The sequence below is a fragment of the Coturnix japonica genome, chromosome 17, assembly GCF_001577835.2.
Source record: "Coturnix japonica isolate 7356 chromosome 17, Coturnix japonica 2.1, whole genome shotgun sequence".
Taxonomy (NCBI): Eukaryota; Metazoa; Chordata; class Aves; order Galliformes; family Phasianidae; genus Coturnix; species Coturnix japonica.
Window position 1 is genome coordinate 6,981,354 of NC_029532.1, and position 26,750 is coordinate 7,008,103.

The 26,750-nt window shown below is 46.3% G+C and overlaps 1 protein-coding gene and 1 long non-coding RNA gene across 9 annotated transcripts in view; one reads left to right on the top strand and one right to left on the bottom strand.

The window, feature by feature from the left end:
* The window catches only part of DAB2IP (DAB2 interacting protein), a 149,040-nt gene that overhangs the window by 44,598 nt on the left and 77,692 nt on the right, over window positions 1–26,750 (top strand). For 6 of the 8 annotated variants that reach the window (XM_015878976.2, XM_015878975.2, XM_015878974.2 and 3 more), the window contains exon 3: window positions 17,952–18,070. In XM_015878976.2, the coding sequence (XP_015734462.1) occupies window positions 17,952–18,070 (119 nt within the window). Of the gene's footprint in view, window positions 1–17,680; window positions 17,818–17,951; window positions 18,071–26,750 lie in introns of those variants that run through there. The other 2 variants (XM_015878981.2, XM_015878985.2) reach the window with 2 other exon arrangements.
* On the bottom strand, window positions 12,277–13,198 carry LOC107321759. Its single transcript, XR_001558667.2, has 3 exons — window positions 13,002–13,198; window positions 12,726–12,886; window positions 12,277–12,450 (listed from the first exon to the last, which is right to left on the bottom strand). It is a non-coding gene; the product is annotated as an uncharacterized LOC107321759 (long non-coding RNA).

Consider the following 26,750-nt stretch of genomic DNA (forward strand, 5'->3'; position numbering starts at 1 on the left):
ATGAAACAGAAAACCAGTAAGAGATTTGCTGGAGGGGCGTGTTTGGTTCTCTTCTTCTCAAGCTGATGAAAGTTATTCTCCCAGCAGTTCCCAGTGCATCCTTAGGTCCGGTTCCCCTTGTGGGATCACCCTTCTGCTAAACAAGGTGCATCGTGTTCCAGTGCCAGGAGAGAACCTAATTTTGTATCGCCTTGTTTCACAAGCCATAATCTATCTGAACTGATTGTCAGTTATAAATGCTCTGAACCTCTGAGCACAGCAAGCAGGAACACAGTGAAGCTAACTGAATAGGCATGCTTTTGCTTTGTGCCTTTCGCTCAACAGAATCCGCTTCAGTAAATGAGTATCTTTGAACCTTAAACACTGTACTACTCCTGGTGTAAGAGGCAAAGAACTATGGGAAAAATCTGGATTCTTCAAAAGACAGTGAATCTGGTAGTGTTTTTCTTAGTGCATTTGTGTCAGTGAAAATCAAATGCTGCTTATTTCTGTTCCAAGGACACATCTCCTCCTTCATGTTTTTCAGGAAGTTATTCCCATGGTTAAGCAGGTCAGCTTATGGTAGTGAGCCAGCCTATATGGGATGCAGTTGCTCACTCTGACTGGCTCGGTTATTCAGTATGGATTAAGTGAGGGCAATCATCAGATGGATAATACGTGGCATTTATCTCCTCTAGTTACAATGCACTATCATCCTCTCATTTCTGTTTCTGCTCAGCCCTCCGAATGTTATTGCCATTAATATGAATGGCTTCATTACATACATAGTTTTTATGGCTGCCCAGATCCCAGCATATGTCTGACTTAAGAAATATTCTCCCTCACCTTCCTTCATTAACCAGACAGGAACATTAGCAGTCAGTCCACTCCGGCCGCTGGGAATAGTAATTAGCGCTTTAGTTTAGTGGTAATGGGATTATTACTTTTGAGCCTTCTGCTGTAGGTTTTGATGTTGTAGGCTTTTCATATTTTATAGCTGATTGTTCTTCCCTGACATCTCCATCCTTCTGCGCTGGGTCTCCAAGGGGCTGCTGAGTTCAGGAGCTGTTGCATTCAGCTATTTTGACGGCGTTGCACTCCCAGCTGCTTTCTCTCATTTGAAAACTAAAGCAATTGACAGTGGAATCGCTCTCTTCCCACTCTGAAGTTTGCCAGGCAAGTTACGGTTAATTGGGTGTTACATTTTTTGTAGCAACTTTGGAAAACAACAGCTTATACTAGTTTTTCAAGTCCTAAAGAATAACCTTGAAAATTAAGCCATAAGTTTTTAATATCTCAGTATGTGAACTGGTCTGTGTGAACTGTTCTTATTCCTTCCACATTGAGAATTTTTAATAGAGCTTATTAAACATTACAGGAACACCCTTAATCTTAGTCATCTCGAGTTGTAAAATAATTATATTCCATTTAAACCTATCTCGCTGAACTTTGGTGCCATCGGAGCTTTGTAGGATCTGATGCAGTCTAATGAAGCCAAGTCTCTAATCCAAGTGACTCCCATCTGAGGCCCCTGATTCTGAAGCTGCTCTAAGCATTAGTTCAGAATTCAGTTTTGTTCTAAATCTGATTGGAAAAGTAGGAATGTAATTCACATCGACAGCAATACAGTGCTTTGTGTGGATTAGCTGGGACCTTTCTGACTGCTGCAGCGGTGCCTAGGAATAGCAGATGTGGTGCGTGTCAGTATCAAACCCAAATGCAAGCAGGGATATTCTAATCCTAATGAGAGGATTTGTTGTATTGTACCTGCGAACACTGATGGAAGGGACTGACCCTGTCCTCACACACAGCAGGAGACACTGACAGTTAAGTAGTCTGTTTGGGACCCTCCCTGTTGGGATGATTCTACCTTTCGAATGAGGAGATCTAATAAATAAGGGCTTTGGTAGAAGTCAGTATCTGAGGACAGAAAGGCAGAAGGCGTGACTTAGCATGAGATGTCAGTTCAGTGTCGCATGCTTGGCAGTGACCTGGAGCTGTCACCCTGACCGGGGGTGATTGGAAGCAGCTGATAATGCTGCAGAGCTGCAGGCTGTGGTGTGACCAAGGGCTCCTTCCAAGAGAGGAGGCTGAAGTCTTGCTGTTGAAGCCACTCGTTTGCTACAAGAGTATGGAGAGGCACTTAGCTGCTCTGCATGGAATTCAAATAGCTTGATATTTGAAGTGGATTATCTTGAAATGTGTGTTGTATTTTACCAAACACAGCGACCAGAAGATGAGAAACTCCCCCGGGTATTAAACCCTCCGACCCTGCACGTCTCGCAGGGAAATGATGGGCAGGGTGAGGTTGCTGAGACTTGCCATTGGAGTGCTGCCATCTATTGACTGCTTTTATTAGAGCCTGGTTTACGCAGTTCGTGCATTTCCCAGGCCGAGCAGGAGCCCCAACTGGCACAACTCGTGCAAAAGAGGCAGACTCGGTGATTGAACCGGGGAACCAGAAGGATTTCTTGCTATTATTCGTGCTCACTGACTGTGCGAGGCGCTTCCCTCCTAACGGAACGGGTTAATATGACATGCAGTCTGAATATTCTGAATATTTCGAGCAGGCAGAAAATGGCACCGCCTTTGTTACAGAGCTGTGTCTGATGAAGCACCTCTGTGCTCCTCCTCACCCCCAAGATGCTGAATAGGGTTTAGAATCTTCTTTTCCCATCCCTTTAATCCTCAAGTCCAGTTTCAATCATCTGCTTTCCATGATCACAGAAAACGTGTCAGTGCTTCTTGTAGTTGAAGGCACCTTGGCCACAAAAACCATCCCTGGGATTGTGTCTCTTGGATCAGAGAGGAGACAATTCTCACAGATATCCAAGTATCACATATATTCCAAAATATACGGCAAACCCAGTGCCGTACACAGATTCCCCTGTTGTCATTGGTAGCTGTGAAGGTAACTGACAGCTCCCTGTTTTCTCCTGGTCATTCATCTTCCTACTGTCTGCTGTTCTGCACTTTGGATGGACGCCTTGGAGCAGGAGCTGCTCGCTGTGCTTCCCAGGTGGGATGTGGGCCTGGATGCTGCTTTGCTGCAAATCATTGAAGAATGGCTTAGGTTGGAAGGGACCTTAAAGATGACATCGTTTCAAGCCCCATTCCAGGCTGGCTGCCCCCAGCAGATCCAGCTCTAAGTGTGCCCAGCATGCAGCTCACTGTAATGAGCCACTGGAGCCACGAAGAAATAGGAAATCTTTCTAGGTTTTAGTTCTGCTTCTAATGTTAATGTGTTTTCCTGGAGGTCTTCTTTCTGCTTGGGTTGAGTACACAGCTGAATTTACAGTGATGCATTAGAAGCTACACTTATGGCATTCCTTCATTTATCCTGCTTTTAATCCTTGATAATTGAAGTATCACTAATGGCACACCGGTAAATGGGAACTCCCGGAGAGATGAAAGCGAGTGACCCTGCTACCACTGCACTGAATGTAATCCAAAATGAAGGGATCCCAGATCAAACTGCTGTCAATGGGAGACCAAAGGGCTTTTCCCAAGTTATCCCAGTGTGTAATATACACCCTTTTCTATTTCATTCCCAATATCTTTTTTCAAAAGCAGTCATGTAAATTGTGTTCTAATAGTTTGACTTTGGCAAATGTATCCTCCTGCATTTTGTAAAGAGCTGAATGGTGCTTCCCTCGGCACGAACAGCCCGTCTTTAATTGAAATGTAATTGTTTACTAAACCATTCCAACTGGAAAGGAAAATTACTATCATTTTGGTCTGTGCCTGCATACATTAGAGCACCCTTTTACGGGGACTGAATTTAAGGAGAATAGGAACATTATCACAGACGATATACAAACAGAAAGCTATTATCATTAAACTGTCAACTGCAACTGGATTTGGATAACCAGCGTTAGAGGCAGCAAGAAGTATGCAAATGACTTTGAGAATGTATCTGTCAGCTCCGACACTGAGGAACGGGACATGCTTGGGAGCTCTGAGTTTCTGAGCAGTTTATGGATCAGAAGCAAAACGAGGTCATCTTGAGCATTTGCAGTTGTTTCTCGTCTCACTGGCAATGTTTTGCCAAAATGAGGAGTGCTGCTTTACTGTCAGATTCGTTTCTGTCAGGTACAGTCCTAGCATGCAGACATTGTCCTCCCAATGCCTATGGCTGCCGCACTGCCAGGCTCCCCGCTCAGGTGGCTGCCTATTAGTGCTCACATTTTGCAGCTGGGAAAACTGGAGGAGAGTTACCTACCTTAGATGTGACCACGCAGCAAAGCCAGGAAACGTGCCCTGAGGTGAATTCCTTCATTTCTAATTCCTGTCCTGGTGTTTGCCACTGTTCAGCTGCTCCTAATTGCTTCTCTGAATTGTCCTTCGGTTTTAAGAGTGTCAGATGTTCTCCTCCGTGGTGATGCTGTCATATGAAAAGAAGTGCTTTCCTGGCCTCTACATCATTGCTGTGCGGCAGATGTGGTGGCCTTTCTGACCATTGGTGTCAGCACCCCATTACCTAATTTTTAACGGCTCGCTATTAAAATTGCAGCCTTCTCTCTTATTTTTCTTTTGTAAGTCCCATCGCTTGTGTAACTCTCACAGATAATGTAAATCTCTGGTCTTTAAATGCTGCGTGTGCTTTATGAGACATAGGGCAAATTTGAGTCGGGGGCTAGCACAGCAATTGGGAAGTGAAACAGATGGCTTCAAGTGATTTGAATCTGACCTGGTGTGCTTCAGATTTGCTATGTAAACGCAGAGGTTCCAGCTGGGGGAGTTCTGGGAGGCAGCATCGCTCCAGATCCGTGGCATTGTCAGGCTGCAGCACTGAGCTGCACTTCAAACTGCTGTGGATTTATTGTGTGCATCAAGCAGGAGCTGGGAATAGCAGGATAAAAGGCGTGTGCTGTGACCTGCTCCACTGAAAAGGACCCAGCAAGGCAGAGTATGGATTTTTGTTCCTTTTTGAACTGCGTATGTTCCAGCAAGGCCTCTTTTTAGAGCCTGCAGCTGTCTGAAGGACAGTTGTACAGAAAGGAGGAGGCACGGGGCTCATCGACAGCTTAATTCACACAGCAAGGCTGCTTTTCTTTAAAAACACTAGTAATCCTATTTCAGGTTTGTGGAGCATGGCTTGGCCTGCTTGTGGTTGCTATCAAAGTGGCATGGCTGCACAGCCAAGTCTGTCCGGACCGCAGCAAGGCCAACTCTGCTGTGTGCGGTAAGCAGGATGGAAGAGGAACTGGCATTGCCAGCAAGCATTTGATGCTGTGTGCAGAAGGATTGGTAGCATCTGGTCAGCTCCTGAAGGCACTCAGACTCTCTCATTTAATCTACAGTGGTGGCAGATCCCCCTTCCTCCACTCCTCCAGCACTTCTGTTGGAGCTGCACGAGAAATACCAACAGTTCTGTATGTTTTCATGGAGGGAACCCATGGGAGGAATATTCAACATTTAGGCTGTAACTAGGGCTAATAGGAAATGCTAATTCACATTTCATTCTTTTGATCAGCGTATATTGAATGATAATTACAGTGATAGTAGTTGGCACTTCTGTAGCACCTTTCATCTGAGGCTGTTAAAGTGTTCTGCCAATCTCAATGAATTCAAGCTTGCAGTCACTGTGGGGTTGCAAATTATCATAATGCCTTAAACTAAATGGGGAAACTAAGGTCTGGAAGGATTGTATGACTTTCCCCATCTTTCATAATCTGTATAAAAGAGTTGGGACTGCACAGTAATGCTGTTGGCCATCTCTCATGCGGAGCAGTTCAAGGCATCACTTAAAATGGTGAAAACTATTGCAGCTGCCCAGAGGATGCACCTTACACCATTTGTTGCTTTGTTTGTGGCAGTTTCACAGTTTGCTCCATTCCATTCTGTTGCAATTGTTTGAATGTTGCCCGCAAAGAGCAACAACCTGAAGCTCTCCCTGGATTCTCCACTGACATACTTGGTATCAATTCTTTACAGTCTTCCAGTTCCAAAGGCTGATTAGAACAGAAGCAAATACCTCCTGCTCATTTCAAAATTACTACCAAGAAAATAACTGGTGGGATTTTAATCCACCTCCTGGAAGTCCAAAAGCAAACACCCTGTGCTAATTAATGGGCTGTGGGAAGGTAAATCTGAGTAGCCTCACTCCAATGGAATGAATAAAAAGTAAAGAGTAAACAAGCAAAGTTTTGCTTTCTTTAAACCTCTCAGACTGTTGGTAGCATGAGGGAAGAAGAGCACTTACATATACAACTTGACTGTGACCCTTTAATTTATTTCTGGTCACAGATAAAGAACTGCACTGCAGGTACAAAGGGTACGGTAATAAACACATTTGGTTTTCCCACGTTCAGTAGTGCTGATGTTGTGCTTTCAGAAAACAAGTCAAACAGTGCAAGGAATTGATGCTTAGAGGGCCCCAGAGGCCACGAGTGTCCCTCTAATGAGGACCTTAATCTGAATTTTTTTCCCATTTGGAAACATGTGTTGCTTTGTCTCATGGATATTAGACACTAACTTAGATATGAAATTGATTGTAATGGAATGAACAGAAATGTTTTCATTGCCACGGTTAACACCGAGTAGTTCTCATTAAATAATTCCCAAATTTGAACTTAATTTCTGAAATAGATTTTTTTCCTAGACTGAACATGTCTCCTTAACACCCCTAACCCTGCCATATTTAGAGCCATCCTTTCCCACATCTTCTCTGTGGTAAATGGTTCCCATATTGTCTGCATATCCTGATTGGAGCTGTGATGCCGTGGCAGATCAGCTGTGCTGCCCCACTGGAGCTCACCCAGTCCATGGCAATGGCTGAGTGGAGCTTCCCAGGGTCAGGGCTCTTCCTTTGAGCACGGCTGCAAGGGCAGATCGTTGCAGGTTGTTATGGAGGCTTCTCCCCCTATAGATCCCATGCAGTGCTGCTGGACACGGGGCGCTTCCTCAGGTGCTGGCAGTGCCATTCTGAGCCCCACACGGCCGCTTGGAGCCGCTGCTCTGATCTGGACAGTCTCACAATGACACGATCTCATGATACTGGCAGCTGAATAACTTCTTATTGCTGTGGGGCTGCACAGAAACATACGTGCTCAGATGACATTGATTTCTATATACTTTTTTCAAACTTCAGTTGCCTTGGAAACAAGATTCACTTTCTCCTCCACACTGCTGCTATTCCCCAGCTCTGCGTGCTGATAACGAGCAGATCATGGTTATTCTCCCCACCTGCTTTTTCTCCTGGAGGGCAGGATAGCCATGGCTCAGGCATCAAGAGAGACTGGAGAGAGCTGGCAGAGGCTGCAGAGTCATCCCCAAGGTGCTGCGGGGCTCCTGGGCCCTGAATCTCTGCCAGGAACTTTCCGTCTTTATCATCCTCCGTAATTACAGCGGATCATATCTTACCTGCAACACTCTTCAAAGCACTGAGGAAATGAGCTCCAGAACTAATCATATCTTTATTTCCTAAATAGCTCACTGTAGTTATGTATGAAGTTCTTCAGAATGGGACTCGCAGCGCTCAGCCTCTGCCTGCCCCGCTCTCCTTCCTTCCACCCCACCAGCTGCCCGATCACACCCACCCCCCTGCAGTCTCCTCTAGGACAGTGTAAAAGCTTTCCTGGTGATTCCTGGTCAAATCTAGAAATTCATGAAGATATGCAAATAGTAATGTGAGTGCTGGTGACACTGGAGGCAGATGGGGACCTCGATGGGAGCAAGGAGAGGCTGTACAGCTGGGGCAGAGCTGGGGCTCAGTCTGCAGTGCTTTCTCATGTCAGACACTGAATGCAGCGTCCCTCAGTAATGAGCAGGACTCAAAACAGTTAAGTTATAAATGAAGGAGAATTAAACTTGCCTGATAGAGCTGAAATTTCCTGCTGGGTGACAAAGTTCTGCTTTAAAGATAGTAAATCTACTGTTGGTAATCAGGCAAGAAATAATCTGCTGAGACCCCAACGCGGCTGTGCTGCTCACAGTGCCTGCTGTACTGTTTTGCAGAGGCATAAAGCAACAATGACCATCATTTTTATCTCCAGTTCTTCAAGGATATATTTGTTTTGCTTTATATCTCTGACAACTTCCCAGATGGGTATCCTAAGAAACATCAGTGTCATGTACTGCTACCTCCCATCACTGCCTTAACCTGAAGGTTAAGGTACAAGCTTAGGAGGAAAAAGAAGGGAGTAAATGTGGGCAAAATAGAAAGGAGTCTTGGTTTCCATTTGAGTTTAAATTGATGAGTGAATATTTGTGATTTCATCTGAAAAAGTGAAACCACTGTCAGCTTTTCTACTTTGTTTTGCACAGAGGGAGAGGAAGAGACTTCAGCTGCAGCCTGTGGATGGAAGCGTGTGTGCTTCTGGGATCCAGTCCTGTTGTAGCTGGGAAGGGCTGGGAGGTGTTGTGAACTACTTTGCCAATATATAAAACTACCTGAAGTTGTCCATTTCTTTGTGGTATGGTTTCAAGTAAAGAAAAAATTCTTCTACCCCATCCTCATTATTATTGCCCGTCTTATGCTGTCTCAATTAAAAAAAGCTGTCTGATCCATGTGTCATTATGGACAGAAAACCCTTTGAAATCAAGGTCCATATGTTCCTGTAGCCATCGTGTGGGACATATTTATTCCCCCATTGCAATGTTACTCCTTCTCACAGAGCTGTAAGCAGAAGGTGAATCAGACTGAAACACTCAACAAGTTTTCTTAGGTTGTGAGATTGGGACAAAGGAGCATCATCTTACCTGCAGTGCCTGGGAATTCACTTGTCTTTAGAGGCAGCACAGGAAAAATACAGGACCGATGTCCTGTGTGAGTTACAGGAGATATTCAGTGCACCTTCATGTAACTGAACATCTTTGTTTGCTTGCAGATGTGATTATTGCTGAATACAGATGCTGCAATTTAAGATTCAGAAATGTGGGGGAAGTCTTTGGAACCGAGAACATCTGCATGAAGCAAGAGTTTTGTTTTTAAATGAGGGACTTTTACTGCAAAATTGCACACTGAATTCAGCCTCTACCTTAAAAAGACAATATTTGTTTAAGTCCAAACATATTCTCTACTACCTGCTTTTCAAACTGCCCTGGTTCAGCATCTGGCTTTGTAGGAAATGTGTTATTAAAAACACACAGGATTTGTCAGTGAAGATGCAGTGCGTTTACCATTGTGTAGACTGAGAGCTGGTCTTCAAAGCTGTGGAAAATGAGGTTATCCCTTCCAGTATTCGCTCTACCCAGAAGATTTCAATTGGAAGGGAGTGGGAAGGAGCCTGATAACCAGATACAGTGTGATATCCCTGTGCTGCTCCTTGGCTGTAAATCAAAGTAGGGCATGTATGTATAAAACACACTCATGAAGCATTTTATTCTGTATCACATAGCAAAAGTGGGCTTTAAAAGAGAACATCGATGTAAATAGAATTATGGAGACAGATTTCTCATCTCTCTTATGTTTATTGCTCATTTTGGGGAGCTCTGATACCCGCTTTAACATGAGGCAATGTATTTAAGTACACAGAGTGCTGGTGTAGGAATGAAGCACTCCTGAGAAGTAATCCTGGCTTTGCTGCTTATCTGCCATGCAGTCAATGCAGCAAATCACTTGGACGCATGTGCCTTGAAAGCTGTGCTGCCCATATCCCACCAGGAAGGAGCTGCATGCTGCTGGGGCTGTGCTTCCTACTGCCCCGCCGTGCTGCCTTGTAGTCACTCAGTGAGCTTGTTGAAGTGTGGATCTTCCTCTGAACATACTAGGATACATTAGGATATATATTAGGATATGTATTAGGCATATTTGCTTTTCTGGTATTGTAAAAGACTTAAGTTGACCTGATTTATACAAACCACTTCTTTCCTTAAATCGAAGGGCGGTGATTTACCATGGCTATTGTACATGAGCAAAGTACCCGGTATGATCAGATGGAGCCCAATGGTCACTCACCCTTCAGGGTTCTGCCCCACAGTGCCAGATATGAAGCACAGCTCCTGCAAACTGCTGAGCATCCTGAGCTGTGGCTGAGCAACTCTCCAGCTCCATCCTGGTGCGCCGTGCTCAAGCTGCAGGTGTTACAGACCTGCAGGTGTTTTTCCTTGGATGCCCTCTATCAAAATTCTGAGTGACGGAAGCCGTCAATCTTTGCTGAGTTTGGCTGTTTCTCATGCCTGAATGGGGTCACCAAGCATCCCAATATACAGTCCTACCATGTGCTATAAATTCTTTATCTGTAGTGAAATGGCTACTTATATTTTAAAACCAGAATGAATGTAATGATTCACGGCCGATACCGAGTGTTTAAGTCATTACTGAGCTACTAAAAGTATTGTAAAAGTTTGGATTTATGGGAGTGTGAATAATTTGGTGTCAGCTGGGGGTTATTCCTTGTAATCTAAAAGGCACTCATTCTCCCTGTATCTGAGCTTTCAGAAATATTTACCAGATTGGAATCTGTTGCTTTCCATTGTAAAATAAATCTCCTGTGCATGCGGTGCATGGGAGAGGGTAAATGTGAAACTTACTGCATTTAATGAATGTTGAATACTTAAAGCTCCCTATATCATAAGCAAGAGAAGCCTCTGAGCTCATTGGAAATGTGCCCAATGTTTAATAGCAGTTCAGCTGTGCACCTCCTGGGGTTGAGGGTTCTGTTTGCAGCCACTTCAGCTCTCATAATGCTAACCCAAAGACAACGAGTCTTTAAAAAAGACGCATAGAAAACTGCTGTAGGATATCTTAGGAGTCCAGAAGTTAGCTTTTACCTGCAGCTTTCCACCTGGAGTTGGGTATCTACTGGAAATCTGGGTGCTTCCTTGGCATCATGTTTGATGCCAGGCCTGTGGTGGCTGTGCTTTTTGAGAAGCTGTGTCCAGAAGAGTCACAGGCATGGCCACCATTCTGCAGATCAGAGCTGCCATTTCTAAACTGCAGGCAAGGTGATCGCTCAGCTCATGCAGCCTCATATGTAAGGTGCCATAAATGCATGCAGCCCACAGCCATTGTACTGGTTAAATAAGGAAACTGTTTTATCCCACTGAATTTCTCCCCCAGGTGACATCCTTGCTTGGCTCACCTAGGCAGTTTGTTTCTTGTTGCTCTTCTCTTTGGGTAAATAGCTGTTTTTGTTCTTCAAGGTTACTTGCATTCTGCTTGTATCTCTGTTTCTGCATCATTCATCCCTGATTGCTCAATTACCCTTCTCCCACCTTCCTAAGGAATATTTATGTTTCTGGGTTGGATATGAAATGTTGACAGTATGATAATTATGGAAATGTGAACAAATAATCCAGAGTAGTGTGGTTTTGTTTTAATAGGAGAACAAAAGAATCCAAACTGAAGAATGGGGTGATCCCTGAATAACGATGGCTGTTGAAGTGCAGCTGCTTGCAAGATCCTTTTTGGCAGTTTCATTCCTGCACTCAGACTGTTAATGCACTGCTGTTCCTTGTGGACACTGCAGGTGTCATTAGTGCTGGTGCAGACAGACATTTCTGGTTGTGTTACCAGAGGGCTTTGGAGTGCTGAACGTTTTGGTAGTTCTCTCATCAAGGACCAAGGGCGTGTGCTGGCTGGGGGTGAGCATTTCAGTCTTTCCTTGTTAGAAAAGAGCAGAAAAGAGCAGAGTGAAATTCTGCAAAGCAAATTCCAGCTGAATGTCAGGAGAAACGACCTGAGAGAAGAGGTGTGGGCTGGGAGCTGCCAGGTGCGGTGTTATCCCTGCAGGGCAGTGGGAGAAGATCTGTGACCAGGATATTTTCAACAAGAAAGTTGCAATCTATACAAGAATAGAACATTAGCAGCAATCCCTTATTGACCAGAAATGGAAAAAAGACGTTATGTGTTGAAGTTACTGCTTCTTCTATGTGTGATGCGTTGATACTTGCGTGTATTAGATTTGCCATATTCTTAATTAACCCTCAGTGCCTCTCATTTGACATAATTTCAGTTTCTATGACCTACGCAGACCCATGCTGTCCCTCTGGTAACCTTTGGGACTTCAACACATCTCCATCTGATTTTTCAAATGGACAGAACCAAGTATTTCCAATGACACTGCAAATGTGATTAATCTTTTGCCATAGAAGGGCAGTGTTGCTAAGCAGCACTTACCAACATGGGTTGTTTCTCACATTCCCAGGCTGCTTTCTGGCCTGGCTCACTGGCATGCCCTCAGCAGTGTTATGTACTGTATCTCTGTGTTTACTCTCAAACTCTGGATGCCCAAGGACATTTGCCCACAGCACGTGGAGCAATGTGATTTGAGCTTTTATTGCAGTTGCTGAGCATGCAATATTCCTGTAGCTGTTTTTTTCTCATTCCTTTTTATCCTATTTCCAAGATGCTTGAGTCTCCAAGGGGCTTTCCTGTCCCTTTGGAATAATGCTTGAATGTTACCATCAGTCAGAGCAAGCTGGTGGCTCGTGGATGGATCTTGCTAAGTGTCAGACAGGATTGTTGCTGGCAGCTGGGTGTTTCCATAGGGGCTCACAGGATGGCTGGGATGGGCCCCAAGGTTTCTGAAATAAAACAGGGAAAGGTACATGGAGGGGCTTCTCACCCACTTGAATGAAGATGTGCCTTTAGTCCCCTCTGAACACATAGGGTGAGACACGTTAATCTACGTGTGAATTTCGGAGCCAAGAGATAATAAACCAATTTGGTTTTCCTTTTAAGTTTCCTTGCCCTTTCCTTGGGGTTGCATATTAGGCAAGCCTTATCATCTGGAACAGGCTGTTCTTTGCCATGTAACCATACTGTGGGTACGTCAGTTGATAAACCTGCAACAACTTACCTTCTTAAGGTTAATTCAAGGATTCTTATGGGTCTGCTGTTGTCCTGCTCCAAATGACACTGCAGCTGAGCAGCTCCTGCATGCCACGTGCCTGAGTGCAAACAGACCCTATGGCAGCCCTGTGTGTGCCACCACCTCCTGAATAGAGCCCTTCATGGCATCTGACAGGAGGAGAATTGGGTGATAGGAAAATTACTTCTAACTTGCAAGTTCAAATCAAAAGACAGGACAAAAATAATTTATAGATGAAGTGTTTGAAAGGATACGTATACTTACAGGCACGTGCCTCTGAACAAATACAAAATGTTTGATCCATAAAGGTCAATGCTGTATGTGAAATTCCCTCCTTTCTTGTATCAATGCCAGGAGACCACTCAGTGGATTACTTCAGTTCTCGAGCTTCCAGGAAACACATTTGATGCCTGAACTCCCCCTCAGCTTTTTATGGCCCTTGTAGTAGTTTAATGCAGTCATGCTCTACAAGGAGAACAGTGGAGATGCACACTTAAGTGTCTTTACCTGGTAATGAACAATATGAAATGCCATCTGAAAAAACCTTCCTTTTATCTTGAAAGCTAAGCCTAACATGGAGTAGCTGTAGAAACAGGTAAACTCACTTTTGTTGTACATTTATGGCTATAAGAAGACATTAGCATTGGCAAAGTCCTACTTGGATCACAAATGCAAGTATAAATTATCCATCCATAGAGCCTCAGTAAAAGGTTTAATTCTGTGGGCTGTGATGGATGCTGAGCAAGACCAGCAAAAAAAGACGATTCCAGCCATAAAGAAGTTTAATATTGAAAATAAGAAAAAAACATATAAACAAACAAACAAAAAAAGACAGGACCAGTAGAAAAGATTTATACCTCTAAATGTATCCTCACCATATAGTAACTATGGGCACCTAGTATGAAATACCCCATCACACAGTTATACTTCAGCACGTACTTATTGTGGCAATTTCATTATTAAGAGTAGCAAGAAGATACTCTGACATGCTCTCAAGGCCCCTCCAGTTGAGATCCACTTCAACCGAAACAGAAAGTGATGGAAGAAGGATAAAAATAGCCCCATCTGTTCACTGCTTCCTGCGACTCGTCTTTACAGTGTTTGTTCTGCGTGGTCTTTGGATAAGAGCATTAAGAAGGACTTTTGTCTGCTTCTGCAGTGTCCCCATCAGACCAACCCTCCGCACTCCTTGGCTTTGCCCACGCGTGCCCTGTCTGCGTTGTGCTGGGTTGTTGTGCTTGGAAAATGCTGACAGGCGCCAGGACTCCTCCAAACAAAGGCCTGCTGGAAGCTTCAGTTTGATTTATCGACATGTGTTGTTGTTGTTTTTTAATTTCACATATATTGTGTTTCCATGGTGCTGACTTTTTGCCTTTAAAACTTTAACATGTGGGTTCACTGCAAGTGAATGTTAATGCTGTGGGAGTCAGACCCAGACACATGAGACTTGTGGAGTTACTTTATACTTAATAAAGGAGGAGCTCAAGAGGCAGACAAGGCTTTGCATCCTCATTGCTGCACTCAGCGTAGCAGCCCTCCCTTCTTCTCTCTTCCCAGTTTGCTCATCCTTGGCCCAGGGCCTAGGGAAGTATACAGCTCCTGCTTCTCACGGGTGTGCAGCTCTGATCAGCTTATATACATATGCTTTTCAAGTATCATAATATTCAGATATTGTGATATAATCAAATGTTCTTTCAGGGTCTTGAGTACTTGGAAATGCCAGTTGATAAACAGGAAGAATTAAAATGAAAATCTCACCTTCTTCCATCTGTGACAAAGACGATGGCATCAGACTTTGGGTTTGTCCAAATATGCCCAGAATACCACAAGTCGCAACAGACTTAATTGACCTGCTTTGAGCAGTAGATGTCCTGTTCTAACTTCAATAGCAGCGCCTGTGATTGAGCCATTCCTCAAAAGGATTTGTTTTGTTTTCTTTCTTTGTGTCTTATTATAACTTCAGTCAGCTCTTCTGATTAGGGCAATTGTATTCTGGGCTTGAGGATGTCAGAGTTAGAACTGCAGAAGCAGAACAAGAAAAGCAAAGCTGTTGCCCTTAAAAAGCGAATTCATTTGTCTGCACAGGGAGAGCTGTGCTCCACTCTTTACTATTGTGATCGCTGAGTTCTGTGCCACGTTCCTGTGTGGGCTGTGATGCCCGGATAACTTCCACACAACTGTGCAGGTTTGCGTGGTGCTGTTCCTGACCGGAATGGTCACCTCCTCTCCAGTGGCCCTGAAAGATCTTCTCATCTTGCACTGAAGTTAGGCTGTGCAAGAGATGAACTTACTTACATGGCTGGTAGCTCTGCTGGCTTCCAAGAAGGTATTTCAATATTTACTCGTGCCCCATGCCTAAAAGGAAGGTGCTGTGGGCCTGAGATTCACTTCCTTGTATTCAAGAAGAACCTGAAAAATCATCTGGGCTAAACAAAAGCAGCTCTGTACTAAAGGAAGCAGAAATGTTGTCCTCATCTGTGCAGACTCTGAAGGAGCCCAGAGGTGCTCAGCTCACAGCACAGCACAGCACAGCACAGCACAGCCCGCTCTGCTCTGCCCAGCTGTGACTGCAGGTGGATGGACGGAGCACCTCCAGTGGTTTCCTGCCCTTGTAACGCCTGAAGGGATTCTTTGGCTCTTCACATTCTGTTTGTTGTCATTTAGTGCAGTCTATTAACTTCTCAATGAAACCTTCCAAGTTAGCGTTCTAATTTTTTCTAGCTGTAGATGCTGCCCACACGTTGGAAGGCACAGTTCTACCCTAGACAGCTCACAGTATAAACTTAAAAGAATATAAAAAACATGCAACAGAAAGGGCTTAAAGACTTAAATTAATGGAACTCTCAAGAATGCAGCAAGGCTAGAGGAGCAGGCGATGCTTGCAGGGTAGGATTAGCCTCATTCATCTGGAGATCAGAATCAGATGGTCTTTAAAGTCATAAATGAAGAAGAAATGGATGATGCATTTATGATCTCACCAGGAAAGCACGGCAGCCACACCCCAGGTCAGATTCTCTCTGTTGTCTTTGTGGCAAGTGAGTTCCTCTCTGTACTATTTTTTCCTTACCCCATCCAAAAATTATGGGATGCAGTAACACACACGTGAGAGTTGCATGCACAATGGAGGTGCACAGCATTGCTACAGCATTGTAATTTGTCAGCATTAAAAAGCCTGACACCTCGTTCTCCCAATGAAGCAAGCAATGAAAACTGAAAACGGCAGAGTGTGATCTCCTTCTGGTAGCAATGAACGTAAAAACAATGCGAAACAGAAGGAAAGTAATGTCTTATTGCAACCCTAACTTCTAATTTCCAGATCCTGCACGAATCATCTAACAGTTGTTGAGATGTGACATGTAAGATAGGGAAAGTGACGATCATTTCTTACAGCAAGTCGTTGCATTTTTCCTTCTCAATTCCCTTCCTGAGTTGGGGATTTTAACAAGTCCTTGATAACACCATGACCCGGCTGTGCCTGTTCTGTCCCTGCTAAGGACTGGCACATAGGCAGCAACCACTCAGCAGTGGCATTAGGAAAATAATGGCCAGGTGCAGGTTTGTGTTTGTGTGCTTTGTGCCTTGGCAGGGCTCCTAGCAGGCAGCCAGCAGCCTGACCTGGCCAGGACAGGAACACAAAGGGCTGATGGCTGAGGATGATGTTGGCTGAGGGCAGAGCAGAACAGAACACAGTTCGGCAATGGTCTGGGCATTGGAGGAGGACATCCCCAGATGTGCTGTTTTGGAGCCACATCGATCCCTCTTTCTGCACTTTCTGATGTTTCTCTATACCATACAAACGTTATCTGATGGTACTCTTTGGGATGACCTTCGGTGCTGTTTGCATTCTGTTGGGGTGAGATGCAATGGCCTGCACTGTGCACCATGCTATGGCAGCGTGCAGACGGCTCCCAGGGTAGGACTCAGCTCACGTGGAGGTGTGTTGTGCACCTCATCTGTAGGCGAAGTGGAGCTTAATGAATGCAAAGCACCTCTGGATATCTGCATGTCTGAAATTCCTGCTGCACTTACAGGAAGGTCACATCCACAACAAGTGCCACACAAACCGCCCTGGGGCATCCCGCAACACGAGGAGGACAGGATGTGCCCTGTGACTGTGCTGGGTGGGGAAGGAGAGTTTAAATAGCACCAACAAATGACAGAATGGGTAGAAGTCAGGCTGCGATTATCCTCCTGCTAAACATGTGAAGGGTATCGGTTCTAAAAGGGAGCTGCTAAAGGCCCATCTGACCTATGGCCACTGCTGGAGGCTGCCGGGAGGAGCTGCCCGGGGCTCAGGGATGGAGGGTTCGGCTGCAGAGCTGCCCGCGGGAAGGTGCCCGCTCCTCCCTCCATCCCATACATCGGTCAGAATCGGGGCTTTTTGCAGTGGGTGTCTCACTCCCTCTCCTGGGAAGGGAATGGAGGGGATACGTGCGGGACCTCGGGATACGTGCTGTCCCAGAGATCGGCCTCAGCGGCTGCTCATGGCAGCACATGAAGGGATGTAGGGATGCCCCTTTCGGCTCCGCTGCCAAAGCCCCACTCGTGTTCCCAGCGCCGCCCGCTCTGCCTGCCGTGCCTGACCCACGCAGGCTGTTTTCTGCTGTAAATGCTGGACGCCACAGCAGTGTTTGATTTTTACTGCCTTATTTAGCCAAGAGATTAAACGTAACGTTCAGGTTACGTCGGACATCATTAACTCGTAACAAAAATCAAATAGCACAGCTGCCAGGTTTCCCATTAAACGTCTCTCGGCGGCGTTACAGCGGAGCAATCCGGGCTCCGTGGCTCCGTGTCTCGCCCTCCCGCACAGACAGCAGCGCTCCGCTCCTCCCGCTCAGGTGCCGCTCCCGGAGCCGCGCACTGCGGGGCTGCGCGGTACCGACCGCGCCCGGGGACAACTGTGACGGCGGGGGGGGGGGGGTTCGGCAGGGAGGGAAGTTGTTGCCCTGGGCGGGTGGTGCAGGCGGTCCAGCCTCCCCATAACCCCCCATAACCCCCCATAACCCTCTATAACCCCCCCCCGTGCGCTCGCCTTGTCTCTCCGACAGGATTTTGATGTGAGCAGATGGTTGCCACGGTAACTGCGGCCCCGGAGCCCCGCGCCGCCGCAGCGCCCGGCCGGGCTGAGCACGGGGATCGCAGGCGGGCAGCAGGCAGCAGGCCGGGGATCCTGCCGGGAGTAATATTTAGTGTTCTTGTCTCACCCCGCAGGGGTTCCTCAGCCGTCGGCTTAAAGGCTCCATCAAAAGGACAAAGAGCCAACCGAAGCTCGATAGGAACAGCAGCTTCCGGCACATCTTACCTGGCTTCAGGAGCGTGGACAATGAGAGGTGAGCAGCCGTACCTCGGGGCACAGCGGGATGGGATGGGATGGGATGGGATGGGATGGGATGGGATGGGATGGGATGGGATGGGATGGGATGGGATGGGATGGGCACGTCGCTTTTTGCAGCCTTTGTTAACGCCGCACTCATCTTATTGGGAGCAACGGCACATCTGTGCTAGAGGTGGACTTGCTTAATTGCGTTAGGGGTAATTTTAATGCGTTGGCAAGCACACAGTGCGAGCTCTCCCTTTTTAGGTTGATTAGAATGCACTGAGGTGCCCATCTGATGGGCTTTCCTCTCCCCAGTACACCCAAAGTTGATGCTCCGGCACAGGAATAGCACGGAGATGTAGCAGCCGCTGAGCGCTACGGGCATGGGAGAAAGGGAGGGAGCAGCACCGGCTCAGCCCTTGTATGGACAATAACAGCCGTGATGTCTCCAGATCCCTTTCCCCTTTTCCCCTTCCACACCTGCTCAGCCCTGTGTCTGTCTGCTCCCTGGCAGCCCATGGCAGGGAGCTCTGTGGTGTGGGTTGGCCAGTGGTGGAGCAAACTGCCCACAAAATAAAGGGGAAATGAGACCCGGTGGTTATTTTTCAGCTCGGTTAGAAGGTGAAGCTCTGCAGTGGGTTTGTGTGTGTTTGTGTGCATACATTTGTGTGGGTGCGTGCGTGAGACAGCCACACATCTCGGGATAAACTTGTGTGTGAATGCACACACAGAGAGGGCAGGGTTGGTTTGATGGGCCCCGCTGCCAGCAGCACACAGAGGTGTTGCTTCCAGGGGGAAGGTCCTGCGGTCTTACATGAATCTATTTAGAGAATGACACACAGGTACTGAGGTACCAGAAAAGCTCTGTCTGAAAAATATGGCAAATCTGGCATACATTAATGGCATCGTTTTGTAGCAGTGGGATTATAAAACATTAGGGCGGCACTTTGGGACCCACTGAGCACAGGTTTCACTTTCAGTCACAGCATGAACAACTTCTTCCTTTTAGCTGTCCTCGCCCACTGGAGGGGCCAGGAGCTGCTCAATGTTTCTGAAATCTGGGTTTGTCTTTAAATGAAGCTTTTTCCTGCTGGATTTAGCAAGTGGAAGCATTGTGCTGGTCAGTGCAGGGAAATATTGCAGAGGCAGAGTCACAATTTTGTGCTGCGGATTTCACAGCTGCTCCAAGCAGGGCTCTGTGTTCCACATGGAGGATGAGTGAGGGCAGATCTGCCCAGTGCTGCTGGGTGCCCCGAGGTGGGCACAGAGGGGGCACACAGGGCAGCGTTTTCCCTCCCCGTAGATGAGTTTTGTTTCATTCTGGCAGTGTAGGACATGGGAATGAACTGCTTTGGCCAGCCCTGGAGCCAAAGTCGTTTTCCTAAATTCAGCCTGTGATTTCCCTGCTGTCCCTGAACAAGAGCCCTGCCACATGCCGGGCAGCGTCCTTCCTGATGGAGTGCATGTACCACAACTTTTCTCTGAAGGAATTCGATGAGTGGCTGTAGTGCATTTTCAGCATATTGATTCAAATGTGGATTAGAGGAACGGTAGCATTTGTCAGCTTTGAACAAACCTTAAGGATTTGCTTATCTTAGTATTTAGAAACTGAGAATGAAGGGCTTCAGCCATCACCCAGGCTTCGTCTGTGATCTGCAGACACGCCGCCGTCTGCAGGGAGCCGTCTGACGCTCAGTAGATTCTGGCATTGAGCTTTCCCAGCACTGTCAGGTCAGTGGGAGTGAGCTGGTTTCCTTCTGCAGAAGTCCTTGGCCGTAGGTACAGCTTTGGGAGAGGTGAAAGAAAGCAGCTGTTGGGCTTCTCAGCGACACACCTATGGCTTGGTTACGGAGATAATTCTGTCTTCCTGAACATTCCCGTGTCGATTAAAATGCACGATGCATGCAGCTCTGTGTACGAAGGGGCTTGAATCTTTACATCACTCTCATTCGGTTTGTGCTGTGCTTCCTTATCTCTCTTGAAATCTAAGAAACGCTTCAAAGAAGCATCTGCTATCAGCATTGCTTCCTAAATATTTGATTCCTGACTCCATCTTGTATCGAAGCTGACTGTCTGCAAACTCCTGCTTTTCTCATGGAAATAACCATTGAAACAACATTCTGTTTTGGAGCTTGGTAGAATTTTTGCGAGAGATGCCATAGCAGAAATGAGTCGTGCAATAAATGCAGACAAAGCCCTTGAGGTTAAGTATTGAGCTGCAGTTGTAGTAGATCACAAATAATTGTTACCTGCGTTCTGTATATCTGAACTGGTGCTGTGCAATATCTCCTCGTATCCTTATTTTTGCATTTCTTGCATGTGCTGTTCATCCTGCTGTGCACAGCAAGTGTGTATGGATACACGAGGTGTGCACAGATGTGCACAGACAACCAGCGAGGTGGATGTGCCATGTATGTAGAGAATGTGAATGTATCTGTGTTGGAAAAATGCAAACATTAAATTCATCATGTAAATTTCAAATGGCACATGATTACGGTGAGGAATTTGTACAGTGTGAGCTTTATAACAAAGCAAAACGAGGGAATATCTGTAAACATTGGAAATGTCACAGAAAGTCTCAGTGGCAGCACTTCCAAATAGCCCTGTTGGGTTTGTGTCTGCGTTCCTCCATAGCTCACAGCAGCACAAAGGGGGCAGGCAGGTTCCCAGAAGAGCCTCACCGAGCTGCTTGTACAGAACGAATTCCTGCAGCCCCGAGAGGAGCTGACAGCTCTGCTGTGTGTGGGGTTCATCTCTGCAGTGCTGCTGTGCTATTTGATGGGGTCCTACTGAGATCTGCTGTGTGCATGTGAGGTCTGAGCAGCGCCAGGAAGTCCGACAGTGCCGCCTTAGGAGAATCCTGGGCAACTTCTTTTTGTCTGTAGAGAACATCTGAGAAATTGTCCGAGCAGCGCGTTAAAAGAACACTGATAATGAGGATATCTCAGGGCATCTGATTTTCACGCTGATTGAGAGGAGATTGATTTGCAAAAGGTGGAATAAGCGTTTGGTGATGCCTTCAAGTGATGGCCGGGCTCACCACAGTGCGGCTGGACACATCTCTCTGTCCTTTCACATACTGATGTTCTTCTTGGAGCCTTGTAACAGCAATGGGGTACAGTGATTGGTTGTGAATAGAAGCGGTATCGCAGAAGGTACAGCTAAGGTCTGGTGTGAGAGCTGTGTGCATCTGGTACAACCCATTGGTATAAATGTGAGATTGCAAGGAGGACTGTGGGATGGGCGCTCCTGAAAGGTTTTGTTCCCACAGTCACCTGTTAGAGCTAGAAAAAGGTGCTGTTAAAAAGGCTTTTTGCTAACAGTGTGTCCCGCATCCAGACTTATTACAGCAGCTAACGAAGTTGTTATCATGGAACGCTGAATGTTTGTCTTTGTAGGGGCCTCTCTGGAATCAGGCACAAATCAAACGTTTGGCAGATGGATTGTCCTTAATTGGACCCACATTTCTGCTATGGAATAGGGGCTGGAGCAAATTCCTATGTTGGGCTGTGGGCACACAGAGCAGGCCTGGAGAACTGAGAGAAGGTTATTCTGCTGCACTTGTTAATTGTGTTGTTTGGGTATTTGGATTGTTACATCAGTGCTGAGAGGAGAGGGACACAGAGTCACTTTATGGGATGAAAGATGGGCACTCTGTGTAACTCATTATTCTGATGTAATCCTGGCACTGATGGCTCCTAAGGCCGCCTTTTCTCAGTGTGCTGTGTTCCTTCAGAGCTAAGGGACACTCAATTAGCAGCATTTGGGATTATTCTGCAAGCTTTTGTGTTGGTTGTTGTTTGCGTAATTCCAGAAGATAACGCTCTGTTTATGGTTTTTTCTTGGCACTACAAAAGTCTGAGCATACGGCAGGTTGTTAAATGAGCCTCAGCCTGGGAGGGGCTGCAGCCATGCTTTGGTAACACCATGGCCACGACTCCCTCTATCCTACTCTTATGGCATACAAGACACATACTGCAGTACATGTAACTCCTGGTGTAGCACCAATGCAGTCTGCTCCATGGGTTCATAAAGTTTATTTTGATGCAATAGGAGAGCATTAAGAACTTCTCTGTACTCACACAGTAAAGTTAATTTGTGGGTTCTCGTCAGGTCTCATTATCATTTGTCTATTCCCAACAATCCTGATAGACCAAATACTTTTAGTCATGATGAAGTTAGTTGATGCGAATAGGGTGACTGCTGCATTATAGAGCATGCAGAAGTGGCCTTGTTTCCCCTGGGAAAAGGAATGAGCCCCGCACCGAGCAGGCCATGGGCAGAGCCATGCGTGGAGCTTGTGGCTGCTTCTGGCTCCTTAGCTGAATGGCATCGGCTGTGCAGTGTTCTAAATGGGAAGAACTGGAACAGCAGGTGCAAGGTGGAGGTTTTTTGTGATAATGCAGATATTTTGAGGAAGCACCACCAAGTTTGTACATGGAAACTATTCTGCACTGTCAGCCATACCTGGAAAGCAAAATGTGATGTGTTGCAAAGTGGAGCGGGAGCATCCAGTGGGTACCAGCATCTGTGCTACAGTGCAGAGGTAACATCTGTTCTCACTCCACCTCACCGCCAGCAAACAAGTGCAGCTCAGGTAATGGGGAACAGGCTGAGGTGTGCTGCCCACACAGAGTATCGCATTTATGTCAAGGCAACCTTGTCTGGGAATGTGCAAATCAACCTTTTAATGGGATTCCTCGGCAAAGTATTTCTTGAACCAGAAAGTTAATTACTGATCTCCAGTTAATGGCTGTGTTCGGAAGCTACAGTGAAATCAGATATGCAGGAGGAAGTGATCCCTTCTCCACACAACCATTACGTCACTCATTGCGGTTACAGGAAGTTTAGGAACTGGCATTCAGATCATTTTAAAGGGATAATGCTCTGAATGGAAAGGGGATTTTGGAGTTTTCTTTTGGCATCGACATAAAGACAAACAGTCCTTTTTATGCAAGAAAGGGTAATACTCAGCATTGTAAGAATGAAGTCCAGGCCACGGAGGGTCCTTTGTGCTCGTTTGCTTCTTGTCTTTCCAACTGCTAAAACAGCCCCTCATGGTGCCCCACAGGGGTACAGCTCAGACTGTGACTCCATTGGAGTCACGTAGCAAAATTATAAAATCCTTCCTACTTAGGCGTCTGCGGCACTGCTGGGATAATTGGCTTCATCCATCTTACAATTAGCTTGCAAAAATATGTTTTGCATTCCTGACCTTTTCTCTATAAGCAAGGCCATTGTTTCACTGTCCTGCTTAATTACAAAATATAGTGTTGTGCGGCGGTTCAGATGACATCGTTGTATCGTTGGCTCTAATTTGATGAGACATCGTAATGGGGAGTTTTCATACCGAGGGCACCAAATTCGTGTAGCGTGAAGCCGCATTTCTCTAAACCTACTAAATAAGGAGAAGTTAATTTTATGCTCCATCTTTTTGACGTTTGTAATCAAAGCATTGTATTGCAGCTGCAGATGGTTAGCATTTGAAGGATGTTTGGCAAACACGTACAGTGGGAAAGCGTTGTTTCTGCACTGGAGATCAGGTTGGTTAATGGACAGAAGGACTCTTTCTTTCCTTTTGCCATCCCCGCAGCCTGCAGGGATGCTGCTGGCTGTTGTTGGTGGAGGTGTTGGTGTGGGGCAGCAGTGTCCCCCAGGGCAGCAGTTCTGCTTGGAGCCCTTTGGCACCACCTCTGAGCCGGGGAGCAGCTGAGCTGCTGTGCTGATGGTGCTCTGATATTCTTCAAATGGAAGACAGAGGCTGCCACGGCACTGCAGTAACATTTTGTTTCCACGCTGACGGTTTATTCTGACTTTGCCCTGTTGGGATTTTCATCTGCATGAATTTACATGCAATTACATTAGTGTTACTCTTCATGTCAATAAACTTAAAGAAGAAAAAAAATGCCATCAGTACAGCTTTTATACCAGAAAAGGCTTTGTGATGGTTCTAGACCCTTCTGTTTGCTGGGTTTTCTTTTCATTCACACTGAACCAAGTCAGGGAACTGCAGCGTAATGGGAGGGTGGCAGAAAACGCCCTTCCCTCTCAGGGGCAGCTTGCAGTGGCATTAATTAGTGCTGGTGCCAACCCATGCTTCATCCCGTGCCCCCATGTGGAGTCTGGGAGGGCTTCCACCTGGCTTCCTCAGGCGTCCATCTTTCACACTGGAATTTCCCATCTCGGGGAAGTTGCCTTGCTGGATGCATCACGTTTTTCTGTCCTGTCCTGTTTTTTCTATTGGCAATCAGTATTAGATGTCTGTCAGAAGGAGCAAATGTTCAAAAACAAGCTTGGCTCTGTTCTTCACTGATGCTCTGCAAGGCCTTGGCTGGAACATCCGTGCGAGGGGCAAAGACTGCTGTAAGAGTGCATCCAGCAGCTGAGGTGGGCAAGGTTTTCAAGCCTGTGTTCTGAGTTCTGGAGGACGCAGATGTTTGACATGTATATCTTGTTATCCAATTTCATATTGCAGTGGTGGTGCACAGAAATGCGCTGATTGTAGCTGCAGGCAGCCCATGCGCTGAGCTCGCTGCCGGCACTCGGTTGTACAGAGCACGGGCTGTAATGATGTTCGAGGCTTGTGAATATGAAATAACTCTGTCAGGTTCATCCATCAACCGCAAGGGGAGAAAAAAAACAGAGCATGGAAAAATGTGTTCCTCTGTCCTTCCTCCTCCCGCACCCTTTGATAACGCCTTACAACAAGGAGCACCTTCTGAAATGATTATTAGGGAGATTTCAAGTGCATTGCTCACTCGTGGGTATCTTCTTGCACTGCTGATGCTCTGGGCTTGTTTACCTCACTGCTAGTGCTGAGAATTTTCATTTTCAGTACAATTGCAGAACATCTCACTTACGTTACTTACGCTCTCTACAGCAAAATTCAGGTCAGGTGTGATGAAAAGAAAGCAGAGTTCATTGTAATGGAGGGAAGGCAGTGTGTTTGAGTAGAACTAAAGTATCATTTGTTTCAAAAAAATACTTAACTGATTTGGATTAAAGCCAGAAATATGAATTTGACTTTAATCCACACACGTTACATAAGCAGTTCTGTGAGATTGGGATGTGCCGGTGTTGTACGTGATTGATGGCATGCGGGAGAGAGGCATTTGTTCACAAAATGATGCCAAGGTGTTAGCAGGTACAGAGCCACAGGTATTATATCAGTCTGTCCCCTTTGTTCACGTTTACAAATGTCTCTGGGATTCTGCTGGCCCTGCACAATAACCCCCATGCTCTGCTGCTGGTACATGAGAGATTGCACACATCCCCTATTTGAAGTGTTCAGTACTTCTTCCCCATAGGAGTCCCTCTGCAAAGTAGCCCTGCAGTAGTTACCAAATGATTTACATAACTCTTACCTTGAATAATTAATATTTTGCTGTCCTTGCTGTGCAGGGAGCTTTGTTTCATTATGGATGTGTTGCTATATAGTACCACTCTCAATGACACATACATATACATAAAAATGGAAGGATTGATACATATTTCAGGCAAGGTGAGAGCCACATTTTAAAAGACCGCAGTGCTTCTGAGCAGTGCAATGATGGGCTGTGGGCTGCGGGCAGCAGAGCAGCCTCCTCCCAGCAAAGCACGGCCCCGTGCTGCTGCCCCGTGTCACACCTGAGCAAACCTGGAGCTGCTTGGATCACAGGGTTTGCTTCAGGACTGTTGCACAGGGGAAGGGCCATGTAAAGCACTTCTACACAGGCATGTTCTGGACCAATATAGAAGACTGAGGTTGCTGCTCAGTAACTTTGCATGCTTTTAAAACCCCATTGCAGCAGGTTTTATTTCTTCTGCCATGTGCTGAAATGCTTACATTAACTCCATACCTTAACAGTTCTAATTGCTGACAGGACGCTGCTCATGATGACTCCAGAGGCTGGCTGTTCATTAACCTTTCATTAACACTCCAAGTCATCATGGAAGCATTTGTGTGGTGTCAGGGTGGGCGAGCACAGGGGCTTTGGCCAACAAACTGCTGAGCAGCACCATGCAGCTGCAGGCGTGGGGCTCCAGTGGCAGCTCTGAATGCTGCCCAGGGGCATCCCACTGCACTGCACAACTGCAGAAGCTCTGCACGGAACCTCACAGTCATCCAGAATTAATTATTCACTGATCATCGTTTAGACTTTACGGATTAGGGAGCAGGGAGGAGGTTGGCGGGGGTGGAGAGGAGACAGAGCAATTTGGATTGCAATTAGTATTTCATTTCTTTCCTTATTCCCTGTTTGCTTAAATTGGAGATTGCATGTAAGAGCCAAGCGAGGATTGATATCCCAGCAGTGAAAGTTCCCTGTGCACCAGGAGGCAGCAAATCTGCTGCAGCCTATAAGCTTCCCAGAGAGACAAAACACTTCCACCCGTTTGAGGAGCTGAAATGTTAGAGGAGCCAGTTTTGCTTAGGTAATGTTTGAAGGGAACAGATGTGCCCATTCTGCCAAAGCAGGGGAACTTTACTACTGATATCCTGCTGTTACGATGAGAACATTCAGATATTGTCTCTCTGCATCCATCACCCAACTTCTCCCCAGTCTGAGCTGCACGGCAGCAGGTGTGTGCTGGGTACTGCAGCCTGGCTGTGCCGTCCTGTATCAGGCTGTGTAACCCCAACCCGCCGGGCTGCCGAGTCGTAGAGAACGTAATTTTCAGTTTAGTCATTACAAAAACGTTAGCCAAGAGTTGAA